Source organism: Primulina tabacum, chromosome 4, assembly GCF_025594145.1.
Source record: "Primulina tabacum isolate GXHZ01 chromosome 4, ASM2559414v2, whole genome shotgun sequence".
Classification (NCBI taxonomy): Eukaryota; Viridiplantae; Streptophyta; class Magnoliopsida; order Lamiales; family Gesneriaceae; genus Primulina; species Primulina tabacum.
The window spans coordinates 369,028-384,802 of record NC_134553.1 but is presented as its reverse complement, the minus strand read 5'-3'; the positions used below and the strand labels follow the sequence as shown (position 1 = coordinate 384,802).

General features: G+C 35.2%; 2 protein-coding genes across 4 annotated transcripts; one reads left to right on the top strand and one right to left on the bottom strand.

The window, feature by feature from the left end:
- The first annotated feature begins 8,097 nt into the window (after nt 1-8,097).
- On the top strand, nt 8,098-10,987 carry LOC142542118 (serine/threonine-protein kinase PBS1-like). Of its 3 annotated transcripts, none has more exons than XM_075648566.1 (5): nt 8,098-8,485; nt 8,988-9,190; nt 9,478-9,667; nt 9,790-10,202; nt 10,295-10,987. In XM_075648566.1, the coding sequence occupies exons 1-5, from the start codon at nt 8,365-8,367 to the stop codon at nt 10,769-10,771; spliced, it is 1,404 nt and encodes a 467-aa protein (XP_075504681.1). In that variant the 5' UTR covers nt 8,098-8,364; the 3' UTR covers nt 10,772-10,987. The 3 variants fall into 3 exon arrangements, with proteins under 3 accessions (XP_075504681.1, XP_075504683.1, XP_075504682.1); XM_075648567.1 differs by having other exon boundaries at nt 8,099-8,485; nt 9,811-10,202; XM_075648568.1 differs by having other exon boundaries at nt 8,098-9,185; nt 9,811-10,202.
- Nucleotides 10,988-12,481: 1,494 nt separating this feature from the next.
- Nucleotides 12,482-15,400, bottom strand: LOC142542117 (zinc finger protein CONSTANS-LIKE 14). Its single transcript, XM_075648565.1, has 4 exons — nt 14,654-15,400; nt 13,345-13,539; nt 12,987-13,246; nt 12,482-12,911 (listed from the first exon to the last, which is right to left on the bottom strand). The coding sequence occupies exons 1-4, from the start codon at nt 15,293-15,295 to the stop codon at nt 12,785-12,787; spliced, it is 1,224 nt and encodes a 407-aa protein (XP_075504680.1). The 5' UTR covers nt 15,296-15,400; the 3' UTR covers nt 12,482-12,784.
- Between the last annotated feature and the right edge of the window lie 375 nt (nt 15,401-15,775).

Below are 15,775 nucleotides of genomic sequence, written 5' to 3'. Positions count from 1 at the left end.
TTCACCAACTGCTTGCATTTCCATCCAAGATGCATTTGGATAACATGTTCAAGGACTTTTTAACAGCCACAAGGCTTTGAAAGAGAAAAAAGGCTTGGAGCGAAGATTTGAAGAATTTCGGACAATGTTCTTCGAGATAATAGCCCGTGATAGGAACGAGTAGCATAATTCATGGATTTACAATTTACATATAAATATGAAGTCGGATACATGTCGATAGTCATAGTCCAGTAGGTCGAAAGCTAGGGGATTTAATAAAACAACATGCAATTCACCCTTGATAGGAAATCTCGTCGAAAGCATAGATCATTGTCGAACGAATTAAGAAGATTAGCGAGGGGTAGGTGAACCGAGATTCTCAACAAATTCATTTCTCATTGAACTTTAATCAATCATTCTAGCTTTATTTATTTCATCATTTAATCCTTGAACCATTTCATTGAGTTTTTATTTAATAATCGTAGTAGTAAACAATCATCTGAAGTATCACTGTTAAAAATTGAATAACTGAGAATAATAATGGAGAAATACAGTCCTTAGAGGAACGATACTCGTACTCTTGTACACTATATTATTACTTGACATCGTGCACTTGCGATTATTTCGAGCTTGAATATTATTTATTTTTACTAAGAATTTTACAATGAAGGTTTTGCTCGATCACTAAGCATGAAACATTTTGAAGTACTTACTTTTACTTGCGAAATACCTAATTTTAATTTAAAATACTTGATTTGGTAAATGAGATACTCATAATATGTGATAGAATACTGGATATTCGAATATGCAACGTAAATTCAGTCATGGTTGGTTTTTCCAACTAAGATTCATTAGAATACTTATTCATGTCATTTATAGAAATGAACACAGTTCATTACTGATCGTGAAGTAAGAGTAAGTTGTTTGTAGATCAAAATAAGCACTTACTTTTAACAAAAATATAGTAGCATACTTGTCACGGAGTAAAAGTAAGTTCTTTCTTTGTATACCGAAATAAATTGTTATTTTTATTTCATAGAGAGTGATGAACAATGTATTTGTTAAAATTTCAATTGCATTGAAATTGCATCATAATGCATATTAGAAATATTCAGTATTTTATTACCTATTCTGAGTATCTCATTTATGAAATCAAGTATTTTGAAACTGAAATTAGGTACTTATCAAATAAACTAAGTACTTTAAAAGTTTCATGCTTAGTTGAGAATTTGAATTTTTTTTTTTACAAAATAGATATCACATGAGAAGAATATGTCGTCCAAATGCATCTTCCAAAGAAAGACCAACACTTGGTGAACTTACGTTGCATATTCGAATATCCAGTATTTTAATACCCATTATGAGTATCTCATTTACCAAATCAAGTACTTTAAATTAGGTGTTTCGCAAGTAAAACTAAGTACTTGAAAATGTTCAATGCTTAGTTACGAATTTGTTTTTTTTAACAATAAAAAAAATAATTAAATGAAATGAATATATCATCCAAATGCATCTTAGATGGAAATACGAGCATTTGGTGAACTTACGTTGTATATTCTAATATCCAATATTTTAATACTCATTCTGAGTATTTTATTTACCAAATCAAGTATTTTAAAATTGAAATTAGGTATTTCGCAAGTAAAACTAAGTACTTCAAAAAATTCAATGTTTAGTTTTGAATTTGTTTTTCTTTTAAAAATAAAAAAAATATTTAAATGAAATGTACATGTCATCCAAATGCATCTTGAATGGAAATGCGAGCACTTAGTGAACTTACATTGCCTACTAGGATATCCAGTATTTTATTAACTTTTATGAGTATCTCAATTATCAAATCAAGTATTTTAAAACTGAAATTAGGTATTTCGCAAGTAAAACTAAGTAATTGAAAAAGTTCAATGCTTAGTTGCGAATTTGTTTTTTTTTAAATAAAAAAATAATTAAATGAAATGAACAAGTCATCCAAATGGATCTTGGATAGGAAATACGAGCACTTGGTGAACTTGCGTTGCATATTCGAATATCCAGTATTTTAATACTCATTCTGAGTATCTCATTTACCAAATCAAGTTTTTTAAAACTAAAATTAGATATTTCACAAGTAAAACTAAGTACTTGAAAAAGTTCAATGCTTAGTTGTGAATTTTTTTTTTTAAATAAAAAAAATTAAATGAAATGAACAAGTCATCCAAGAGCACTTGGTGAACTTGCGTTGCATATTAGAATATCCAGTATTTTAATACTCATTCAGAGTATCTCATTTACCAAATCAATTATTTTAAAACTGAAATTAGATATTTCGCAAGTAAAACTAAATACTTGAAAAAGTTCAATATTTAGTTGTGAATTTGTTTTTTTAAAAAATAAAAAAAAATAATTAAATGAAATGAACATGTCATCCAAATGGATATTAGATGGAAATACGAGCACTTGGTGAACTTACGTTGCATATTCAAATATTTAGTATTTTAATACTCATTCTGAGTATCTAATTTACCAATTTAAGTATTTTAAAACTGAAATTAGGTATTCGCAAGTAAAACTAAGTATTTCAAAAAGTTCAATGCTTAGTTATGAATTTGTATTTTTTTAAATAAAAAATATTTTAATTCAATGTACATGTCATCAAAATACATCGGGAATGATGAGTGGAAAGAGAAGATGACCAACAAAAATTAGAGATTTATATAATTTTTTATTAATTAAAAAGGGTAAAAATGTAAAAATGCATAAAACATGTAGTAAAAACTAAGTTGGTCTTTTGTCAGGTATTAAATTACAAAAAAAAACTGTTGGCTACTGAATCTTAATTAAATCATTGACAGAGGTATTTTTCTCCAAATTACCGATAAATAAATATGCATATGCATTGAATTTAATTTAATTTCCTTGTTTGCTAGCTAGTATAATGCTTCCAACGCTCCATGTCACTTATTGCTCCATCTCCCAGTCCCAACTGCTATATGTGAATGCCAGATACTTCATTATATCTATCTATCTATATTGGTGAAGCTAATTAAATGATTAATAAGTATTCACATTAATGCTTAATAACAAGTTTGAAAGAGTTGTTTGACATAAAAGTACTAAATAGATGGAGATTGCGTGAATAAAATATAAATGATGTGTGTAGTGTTGTAAATCTTAACATAATATGCACCGAAATAATATAATTTATCACATAATTAAATTTTGATGAATAAAATAAGACATAATTAATCATGCACAAATATTCATACTTGTGTGTTGCCTCGATCGGGACAAAAGATTCACTAGAAAAACTTGTTAGTTTAAAAAATCAGTGCTAGTGGAGCCAAACTCAATTTGAGCTTGTAGAATAGAGAGGACAACAAAATAAAACCAGCAAGGTTCAAGGTAGATGAAGAGGCAGTGTAGCAAACATCGGGGCAACACCAGGAACAGAGCAGGGAAAGTCCAACTTTTTATTTCCTTTATAGTAAGTTGAGGTAATCTTTAGCATTTCACCAACATCATAGAGATCTTCATCAATATCTCTTATTAAAGCTTTAGATTCCAGAATACCATAGACTAAAGATATAATAAACAACTTTGTTGACTTGAATCGTCCATAAGCAAACTGTAGTACGATATTAAAAATCATCTTCCCAGAGTTAAAAGTGATGCAAGGCCAGTGACACAGTACAAAAGCTTGTGGCTTGGTGATCACAGCGGAATTGGTTGATGGTGTCCAGTTGTGAATGACTGTTTTGTGAAGCACGAAATTAAAAAGAGCCAACTTTGCCACATACAATCTCTTGGGATGATCAGGAAAGCTTCGAATCAATCCTCCAGTGAGAACATCAATTATTTCATGAATGTCAGGGAGCAAACCTTCTTCTTCACCAGTCGAAGTGTTATAGAACTTATTAATCACAGTAGGATTAAATCGGTACACACGATTGCGTACATACACTCGTCCATAATTAACAGACATTTCATCCCCCACAATGGATGAGAGTTTCACAAAGAATTCTAGAATAGGTTTCCGGCAGTATGGAGACACGATAGTAACTATTGACAGAAGCCCCTGATTCTTGAGAAACAAAATAAAGTTTTTCCTTCCATAGACGTCAACATCCACATTTTTCTCGCCAATAATCCCACGATTGACATAGATAGGCTACATAGAAACTGAAAATTTTGAGTAAAATTTTTGAGAGAATGACTTACTCAAGTCATACTCTTAAGTGTTGATGTTATCTGAGGTGATGTCGTCGTCATCCTCAATGTCATATATATATCATCATCAGCATCCTCCAAGTCTTCACTTAACTCATCATCATTTTCTGCATTATGTTCCGAAGAGTCAGAGCCAGAGGTATCAGACTTCCCTGGCCTATTGTCATCAAATTCTTGTTGCATCTCTACATCAGGTTATTCAATTTCAGTATGTACTTTCTTTATAGCTTTCTCCTCTCTCAAATTGAGAAGAAACTGGGCAAGTGACTCTTTTTCATCAGAAACACTGCTCGGTCCCTCGATAGAAACATCTTCCTCTGAGTCAGAGCTATCTTCCATCCTCATTCAGACCAATGTCCTTCGGACCTATAGTGCTATTTAGTCGAGCGACCAACTCAAAATCTTTTTCATCCGAATCATCACCAGAGATTAAGTCCAGGTCGAGTAGAGAGGGAGTAGATGAAGATTCACCTTTGTGTCTGAATCTTTTTTATGGAACCAAATTAGGGCGGTACCCTTTGATCTGTGCAATTGAGACAGAGCAAGAAAAACTCTATTGAGTGCTTCAAAATCAGGCAAGTTCTCGACATTGATTTCATTTCCCAACTGGCCAAAAGAAATTGATGCTAGAGGTACTTGTTCTTCTGTGACTGCAACCATCGGCAGGGGGTTGACCTGTTCTCCAAATTGAGGATCATTAGACGGTGTTGCCACACATGGTGGAACAACAGTGCTTGCATCCATTTAACTTTTTATGTCATGCGGATCATATTGACAGCCTGTAATTTATGGGATAAACGCAAAATATTCAGATAAAATTTACGATGCTGATGATGAGCGCAAAGACATATTTAAGAGAAAAAGTTAGATTAATGATCACAAATAGAAAATGAATAGAAAAATGATAAAATAAATACACTTGTATCCAACGATAATAATTCCAAAATCAGATAATCCACTAATCAAAACTTTTATATCATGTCCAACGGTAACAAAATTTAACCCAGTAAAAAACCGCTCATTTCCTAACCAATTTTTCATTTTGCATATCAAGAAAATTAGGATTTCATTCAAATATCACAAGTTCAAGTCTGATAACTCATTGATTATGATAAAATTACCAAAGATTATATCATTCACATAAATTTGATATGTGAGTGTCTAATCCTTCAACCTTTGAATAAAAACAGTTTTATCAACTTCACCTCGTTTGAAGCCTACTATGTTAAGCAAATATTCAGTCAGCCTACAACACCATACACGTGGAGCCTGCTTCAATCCATACAATGTCTTCTATATCTTGTAGACATGGTCCACGTGGCGTGGATATTCAAATCATTTTGGTTTACTTACATAAAATTCCTCATTCAAAATGCCGTTTGAAATTTCACTTTTCACATCAATTCGATAAATTTTAATCATCATATGACGTGCAGCGAAAACCAACAGTCGGATTGACTCAACGCGAGCTACATGAGCGAAATATTCATCAAAATCAACCTCCTCAACCCACGTATACCCTTGAGCAACCAACCAAACTTTATTTCTAACAAATTTCTTGACTCATACGTTTTATTCTTAAAAATCCATTTAGTTTCAATCACATTACAATGTTTAGGTCTTGGAATTAGATCTCACACATCATTTCGGAAAAATTGTTCAAGTTCATCATGCATATAATTTATCTAAAATTCATCCTTTAATGCTTAATTAATGTTATTTGGGTCAATGTGTGAGAGAAATATGAGTGTCTTACATGACAATATACAGAAGTCATGCATACTAACTCAATCATCTTTTGGTAATCAACTTTCTCCTTCCGTCGAGTTTGCATGTCTACATGTATAACTCGTGATTTGTGATGAGGGCGATCTTTCTGAATTTTGCTAGGAATATCTTTCACAACATTGTTAACACCTCATCATTATCTAGTGTTTCGTTGCTTTGTACATCATCTTGGATTCTGTCAGTCTTAGTGGAGGCGTTGTCGCATGTGTCAACATTGAGCACAACATCCGTGTTGACCAGTGACTCAGATATTTCCAGCAAACTATCTACATCATCCTCGATAGTCTTTCCTGCCAAATCTGCAAGATCATCAAACACAACATTAATTGATTTCATATTCATCATATTTCTTAAATTAAACATTAGATATGCACGATTATTAGTTGAATATCAAAGGAACAAATATTTATCGCTCTTATATTCGAATTTTGCTAAGTGATCTTGGTCATTTAACACATAACATACACAACCAAAAACATGAAAACATTTTAAGTTTGACATCTTTCTCATGATGATCTCATAGGATATCATTGTTAAACCACTCTTTAAATATACACGATTAGAAATATGACATGTTATGTTTAAGGTCTCAGCCCAAAAGTGTTTTGAAATATTTTTGGAACTCAACATGACCCGGGCAATCTCTTGCAAAGTTTGGTTCCTTCGTTCGGCTGTTTTATTGAGGGGCCTTTTGTGCGGAGAGCTCATGTCTTATACATTTTTCGTCGCACAAAGATGTAAAATGTGAGCTCTCAAATTATTTACCATGATAAGTTTTGATCTTACCAATGCTTAAATTGTTCAAATTGGTTCTCCTAGCAAGTAATTCTTAAATGCATCAAAATTATCATATTTTTTTTCTAAGAAAGCTTACACATTTAAAACATGAAAAATTATCAATATAAACAAAAGAATACTTTTTACCACTTTGGTTTTTCACTTCCATTGGACCTATAAGAACCATATGCAACAATTCAAAGATAGCGTATTGGGCCAAAATGTTGCAACCCTTGGTGCAGTACCCGAGTTTGCTTACCTTTATGAATGCTCTACACGCATATGGTATTTCAGAGGTTAGATTAGGCATACCTCGCACGACATCGTATTTTCCTAAATTCTTGAGTGTCGTGAATTTTGCATGGCCCAACTGCAAACATGTTCCTCTCCCAGTTGACAGCAGTTATGAGCAGATCATATACCTATCATAACACAAGCAGTAGCTTTATCAAAGACTTTTTAAATATTTTTGTCAAATTTAATATGTAAATCATCATCACATAATTGACTACTATTTATTATGTTTGAGTTGAGTCCCTCAACATGAGGAAACAAAGTACATCCATTATTTTATTAAAATAAATTAGTTTCTTATGTGCGCATATCTGTAATTGCGTTCACGAAAAGGAGCGTATTAATGACTTTTGAATCTAGCTAGCTCGAAACTAATTTAGTTCTTATATTAAATTTTTTAATAATTTATCTATAATATTTATTATCGAAGCGGGGATATCATATTGCTTTAATTATACCACCAACCTTGCATCGGTCGTCATATGTTTGGTAACTAATAATAATAATACATGAATTTATATTTTTATTAATTTTTTTTTTTTACAGAAAATAAAAACGAGGACGACTCGAAATTGAATTGTACCAAACATTTATGATGATTATATATATATAATATTATTGTCTCAGGGCCTACCCATGTTTGGAGAGGCCCAACCCAAATTTTGTTGTTGGGCCAGACTGGTGGACCTGGCGAGTTGCTTGAAATAAGTTTTATTTCATCTAGGGTAAATAACATTTATTAACACCACCAGGGCAAAACCAAACTTGAAAATTAAAATATTTAAAGTTGAAACTAGTCATTCAGATTTCAGATCAGACCAAACCAAACCAAACCAAACCAAACCCAAATTTGATTGACTTATAAAAATTCCAATATATGATTTTGTTTGTTATATACTATAATACATGAAGCTGAACAATTTGAATCAACTCACTCACTCACTAAAAAAGTGTAATTTAATTTTATCAAATAAAATCTAAACACGACATTAACATCAAATGAGCTCCTCGAGTTTTATGACATTATTATCTCTTCCTCCTCAGAACTTTCCATTGATTTATATTTAACTCCAACTTTCTTTTCAAACGAAACTATGAAAAGCCGGCTAAAACCGTGTCTTCCTGTCTGTCGTGTCTATGGATACTCCAATCTACCAAAAATCGAACCTTTTTCCAGTTTTTGTTTCTGTTTGTAGCTCCTTAACTTGTACGACGTCCTGAATATTCTTCTTGTTTTTCTTACACATATGAAATCTTACCTGTTGGACAAATTTCCAATCCAACAACTTAGATTTTTTCAAGATTTGATATTTCAGGGAGGTAATGGGTTGCTTTCCTTGCTTTGATTCGAAGGAAGAGGAAAAGCTCAATCCCCATGAGGAGAGTGATGATCGCAAAGATATCTTTCCCAAGATCCCTTCAAATCTATCCAAATTATCGTCTGGTCAGCGCCGTCGTTTTAATTTTTGCGCTTTTCTCTGTTTTCATCTATGAACTGTATGGTTTTTGCTTGATTTTTGTCCACCAAATTTATCTGTGTTGAGTTTGATGTATAGATCCCATGATGTTAGACGCAAAGTTCGATCGGCCCTCTCAATATGAGATCCTCTCGTTTTTGGATTATTATCTCTTTTTTTTTTGTTGTCGTTGCTCTCTCTCCAGCAAACAATGTAATTGGTGGTGTGGTAACTCGTGAATTTTATATGCCCTGACAAACGACTATAGAGAATTTGTTGATAATTATGCTCTTTTTAAAATAAAGTACAAACTTTGGTTCTGTAGATAATTCAGATTTCAGTGGCCTATGTTTTGACAGTAAGAAATCCCCGATGAGTATATTTTTCCGAAAATCCTGGTGTCTAGCTAGCTTTTACTAGCACTTAAAACACAGCGAGAGGAGAAAGTGTGCTTGAAGGATCTATCTTTGGTTTGGTTGCAACTTGCAGGTGCTGATAGACTAAAAACTAGGAGTAACATTGGGGTCAGGAGCGAGCCATCGGTGCCAAAGGACTTTCCTGATGCCCAGATTGCTGCACAGATTTTTACTTTCCGCGAGTTAGCGACAGCTACGAATAGCTTTAGGCCAGAATGTTTCTTAGGGGAAGGAGGATTTGGACGTGTGTACAAAGGGAGGCTTTCAAATGGTCGGGTAAATTGTTTTCAACTTATGCTAATGAATGGATATGGATGTTGAAATGCTATGAATTTTGCTTTTTTTGTCCAAAAGGTTTAATTCTCAGGTAACTAGTACTTTAAGATATTATAGGCACAGAAGCCTTATCACGGTTCCACAACATTGTTATATGAAGTGATTTTATGACTTTGCAAAGTTTGGAGGTTTAGTTAATTATATTGCAAGCATAACATGGAGAACGGGCTTCAGAGAAATAGTGATAACTCACACTAATCTAAAACATTTTTTCATTGCTCGTGTAGGTTGTTGCTGTCAAACAGCTGGATAGGAATGGGCTTCAGGGCAATAGAGAATTTCTGGTTGAAGTTCTCATTCTTAGCCTTTTACATGATCCTAACTTAGTGAATTTGATTGGTTACTGTGCCGAAGGAGAGCAGAGGCTTCTTGTCTACGAATTTATGCCCTTGGGATCGTTAGAAGATCACCTCTTTGGTAACTTTTGGTTTACAGAATTGTGCTTAAGTTTGTCTTTTTCCACAAAAATTTTGGGCATATTTCTTGCCCTTGTTACCATCATTCTCGGTTTTAGTATGCCCATTCAAACTATCGATTAGACTTGAATGAATCTTTCCCAGATCTTCCTCTTGATAAAGAGCCATTGGATTGGAACACTAGGATGAAAATAGCAGCTGGTGCTGCCAAAGGGTTGGAGTATCTCCACGATAAGGCGAATCCAGCAGTGATCTATCGTGATTTCAAATCATCCAACATTTTACTTGACGAGGGATATTTTCCGAAACTATCCGACTTTGGACTGGCAAAATTAGGTCCCACAGGAGACAAATCCCATGTGTCCACACGAGTTATGGGAACTTATGGATATTGTGCTCCTGAGTATGCCATGACTGGACAGTTGACAGTGAAATCCGACGTTTACAGTTTTGGAGTTGTCTTTCTAGAACTCATCAGCGGACGCAAAGCCATCGATAGCAACCGCCCACCAGGGGAACAGAATCTCGTGTCATGGGTAGAAACTTAGTTTTTTTTTTAATAACAATATTTGGGAATATAAAATATGTGCGTAGGTCAACTTTGGTCTGCATTTTTGGTGTAATACAGGCACGGCCACTGTTCAACGACCGCAGAAGATTCACTAAACTGGCGGATCCAAGGCTTGAAGGTAAGTTTCCAATTCGTGGGCTTTACCAAGCGCTAGCAGTGGCATCCATGTGCATTCAAGAACAGGCTGCTGGTCGTCCGTTGATTCGGGATGTGGTCACCGCCCTCTCGTATTTGGCGAATCAGCCGTATGATGCAAGCATAGCATTTGGTCCTAGCAGCAGAAGTGCAGCGGAGAAGGATGATAACAGAGGCAAAGACGAGAGAGGGGGGACATTGGTGAGAAACGAAGAGGGGGGATCTGGATCAGGACGCAAATGGAACTTGGAAGGATTCGGGAGGGAAGATTCTCCGAGAGAGAACACAAAAATGTTGAACCGAGATTTGGAGAGGGAACGAGCTGTTGCTGAGGCTAAGATGTGGGGTGAAAACTGGAGACGACAGAATGGTCAGGGAAATTTCGATGGACACAAGTAGTTGCAAGGAATGGATGGATATATGCAATGTTGTGATATTTTCAATCTTCGTATATTCTTTTGTAAACAGAAGAACGATGGATGAATCAAATTCCGAAGTATAGAAGATTCTTTTTGAAAAAAACACAACAGAGATTCAGTTCTAACATTAGCAAAATGCTCACACAAACGAAACCTTTGTTTATGTTCTTATATGCATATTATTATTATTATTTATAATGATCAACCTGTAATTGAAATGGTAGTTTTCTTGAATTGTTTTTGTGATTCTCAAGGTCTCGCTGTTAGCCTGCTTATATTCCATGTTATTATTGTTCCCTCAATTTCACTTCCACTCCGGACGAGACAGACGATGAAATTTCTCAAACAAGACAGAATGACACAGAACTCGTCACATCCGTCTCTTCGTAAGAACAAAAACATGGTGACTGAGAAATTATGCACAATCAGCGCTGAAAGATATCAACAACCACCAGTAGGTTTCCCATCCATTCTTAGAAGTTCCCTCGCTCAAACAGACCGGTCCACATGTCAACAAACAACACCGAGTATTAACGACCCAAAACTTTCTGCCAGCAGTCCCATTACCTCATCGGGATCGTTACCCTCCTGCATTATATGGACCTTTAATGCCACCATGAGGACTTCCACAGTGGGAGCTCGCGATCAGGTGGCTGTGTGAAGTGGGAGGAACGTGATCTTTTCCTTTTTTAAAAAAAATAAATAATTTATTTTAATATTAAAATTTCATTATTTGACATTTTGAATTTTTATTTTTTAAAATTTCCAGCCCTTTTATTTTTTGATTTTTGTCTACTTAGAATTATTTGAACTCGCCGTGGTAAAATATAATTTTTATCATTTTATGTTCACTGTGGTTTTCGTTTTGTTTATAAGCACACATCGAGTCGAGTCGAGCCGAACTCTTGAATGTTTGAGCTTGGTTCGTTTGTAATCGAGCCAAGCTCGAGCTTTATTTAACAAATATATGCATGGCTCACGAGCTTATTCAAGTCCTTATCGAACCTAAACAAACTTAATAAATATGAATTATATATTTAAATTTTTATTAAATTAATTAAAAATTAAATTATATATTTGAAGAAAAATATATTATTCTTATTAAAATTTGTAAATTTATTATAATAAATAAATTTAATAAATTTTTATATATATTTCATAAATAATATACAAAATCAATAAATCAAATATCAAAACTATTATTTTTTGCATCTAAAAGATTACTAATGAACTTACCAACGAACATGTTCACGAGCTAACGAGCCGAATACTGTAAAGCTTGAATTTGGTTTGTTTATCTTAACGAGCCTCGTTAAACGAGCTCAAACGAACTTTTATCGAATCGAGTTTCGAATAGCTCACAAACGGTTTGGTTTGTTTACATCCCTAAGCACACATGAAATGAAATAGCGGCGACAGCTTGAACTTGCTAGCCACCCCGTCTCATTTGGCCGCTCCAACGATAATTAATATGCACATGTGTACTTATTCTCCTTCTAATCCAGACAAGAGGCTGCGGCATAAACAAACTCATCCAATATGAGGTTTGCAATATTAATATTTTTTATTTATTGAGTCAATTAAAATTTGACCAGGCCTACCACCTTCCTCGTGATCAACGGTCTTCCCTTCATATATCTGCATTCTTTGAACATTGATCGTTTGCTGGGGTCATTTTTTTTAAAAAAAAAAATTAATTTTAAAGCCCCACTTTTACTGACCAGATCTTTCTTATTTTGGCTCTCGAAATGAAACAGCTTCAGAGGCAAATGGAACACTAACTGGTTGAAGAATAGACCTCACTATGCCGATATAACTCAGATACATCCCACCATTCATTCCTCACATCATGCGTACATTTAGTGTCACAGGAACATCCTCGAATTCGTGAACAAATTATTACGCAGTTGTTTTAAAGTAAGCGAGGTGGCTCACGAAATTATGCATATCAAGTGATGAAACAAATATGTACAAGCAGTATAAAATCCGATATTCAACCGTAATCATTACCATTCACCCCTCCCATCGAAGCTTCAAATGCCTTGACAAAACGACCCTTGACTCGTTTCCTAGTATCGGCTCTAGCTTTTCTTGATTCATACCGGATATGCTTATCAAATCTATTAACATATGAAATAATAAGAAACATCGGACTGGAATCTCGGGTTGAAAAAAAAAGAGATGAGATAACTTACCTCCTATTTTTCTTCTTTTCCTTGTATCGTTGCATAGCATTGCCTCTGTTCTTCACCAGGAGCTCCAAATCGGCCTTGGTTATTGCAGGAGTCACACTTTCGCACTTAATCAAAATAGATTGATCCGTGAACTGTATATCTTTCGAACCACTAAAACATTTGGGTTTATTTAAACATGAGCCAGACGTATGCTTCGAGAATGGTAAGTTGCTCTCGGATGTTGCAGGCCCTCGGCTAGATGTAGGATTTCTCGAAGAGATCTATGTTTCAACGCAATTTTACAGTGATATGAAAATAGAGAGTGGGTGATAAATTATGCTGCAAGTTCAAGAAACATCCAATCATGAAGTTGTCTTACGCTAAGTGGAATCATATCATCGTGTGCAATGAAGCAGTCAACTCCAGATTGCTCCACGCCTCTTTTCGGGGCCCCTTTCAGTAGTTCACCGTAACATTTAACGGTGTAGAGCATTTCACTTCCACCAGCTTCTAATTCTAGTGCATTTGCCTGATCCTCATGGCCCCTCAGCTGCCCCAGATTGAAGTCCCATATCTGTAAAATCAAATGCAACTTAACTACACAAGTTTCTCGAGAAGGAACAAGCATATCATCACTTAATGAGATGGTTTGTTGTTTAGATCCACAAAAGAAGCAATAAGACGGAGTACTTCATTATGTAAACGAACCAAACTGCTCGCAAATTACTCGTAGTTCGACTAGATAAAAAACTCTTCCTAGATCATTCGTTAAGCTTATCAAGCTCGATTCCGAGCTCAATAATTTTATCGAGCTGAGCTCGAGCTCATATCTTAGCAGATCTCCTGACTAAAAATGTTCGACGAGATAAAAAACGAGCTTGTTTAAATAGGTCGAAAATGATCTTGTTTAACGAGAACGAGCCCACTTAACGAGCCAAACTCGATCCAAACTAGTTAAACATGATAAACAAGCTATTAACGAATCGAACTCGAGCTATTCGCAAACTTAATGATTTTAAAACGACTTGAGCCTCATGATAAAATCTCAAATCGAGATCGAACCGAGCTCAAACCTATATATACCATGAACAAGTCGAGCTCGAACAGAACATGATATTGTTCGGGTCAGATCAACTTGTTTACATCCCTAATAAGAAGCATAAGCAAAATATACAACACACACATTCAAAAAGAAGAAATATAAGTGATCATCTCACGGTTATGATGGAATACTAAGAATAAAATAACCAAGGAAAACTTGTTCCTTTTAATGAACATTTGTTTATGTTAGATATCTTATTGAAAATTGTATATAGACTTCTTTGAGCTAGTTTTGAGGATGAATTTCATCCAAGTCTCAATCTTAATCAAACCTAAGGTTATGTCATAATTTCAATCTTAACATGATATCTGAGCCTAGCTCTACGGTCATGTGCCTATAGACATCCCGACAAAGTAAATATCACGTTCCAATTGTTCATTCACGAGCATGAAGATGGTTGTTATGACTCACACTGACCGGATTAAATATTTGAGATTTGTATACATAAATTTAGATGATTTTCTCAATGAGATAACTTTTGGGTTCAAATAGTCCAAGTCTCAATTTTAAGACAGTGTCTTCTAAATTCCATGTTTCATATGTTCATTATTTAATGCGGAGGGAAGCAATTGTACTAAATAAAAACCTGTGTGCCGGTGTTCCACATCATGTTCCCTTCCACCCTCGCATCCGCATTTTGCTGCTTATTACTACCTTGTGGCTGCTCCTCGTAATATTGCTCGTGGCCCCACGCGCCTCCACTCGGAGTACTCGGTGCTACCTCGTCTACGTCGCCGCCGTCTTCCAACATCGTCAATAACTGTGTCAAAATCACCTGCTTCTGCTTTCCACAGCTAGGAGTTTTCCTCTTCGACGCAGAAACCGTATAACTAGCGTTAGGCACCATGAGCTCCTCCAGTAAACCGCCCCACCCAAATGACACCGTTCTTTTGTCCTGAAGCTCCAGACCCCAACCGGCCGCCAAATCAAAAACCGAGGGGCACCCCGAGAAGCCCTCGACAGGAGCCCGCTGGTGGGAGGCGGAGACAGCGCATGCAGCATGAGCGTCCCAATCGCAGTCCTGGCAGAGCACGAGGTTGTCGGTGGCGCATCGGACGGCGGATGGTTCGGCAGCGCAGTTGTCGCAGATCTGGGAGCGGAGATGCTTCTTGGACAGAGCGTTGGCGGAGTGAACTTGGTGGTCGCAAGGCAAGCAGAGCTTGGCGGAGTCAGCTCGGCAGTAGAGTATGGCGACCCGGTCGCTGCAAAAATCACAAGCCACCACCATAGCGATTTTGAAATCAAGAAAATCCCGATTCTGTGTCTCGAACTGAACTAGAACAGGAAACGGAACGCATGCGTTGCCTTTTCCACTCGATATATATTATTCACAACAAATAAATCAAAGATACTATTTAGCCGATTTATTTATTGGTAAACAAAAATTTAAAACTTAGGAGCATAATTTGCAAATATATATATATATATATATATTGTAAATATATAATTACCCTAAAATCAAATCAAATGCAATTAAAGGCTTCTTCTTTTTTTGTTAATACAATATAAAAAATAAATAAAGAGATAGTTTTGTTAGCGTGTGGACCATAAAAAATACATTACATCATAATTAATTATTGCGAATAAAAAATAATCACGTGATTGCGGCTCCCAAGGTAGATTTACGTCACGCCTGACATAATATTTATGTCCTTTTTGGTCAATTCTTTCATTCACTTTGTTTTTCTTTTTTTTACTGGAATTCCTT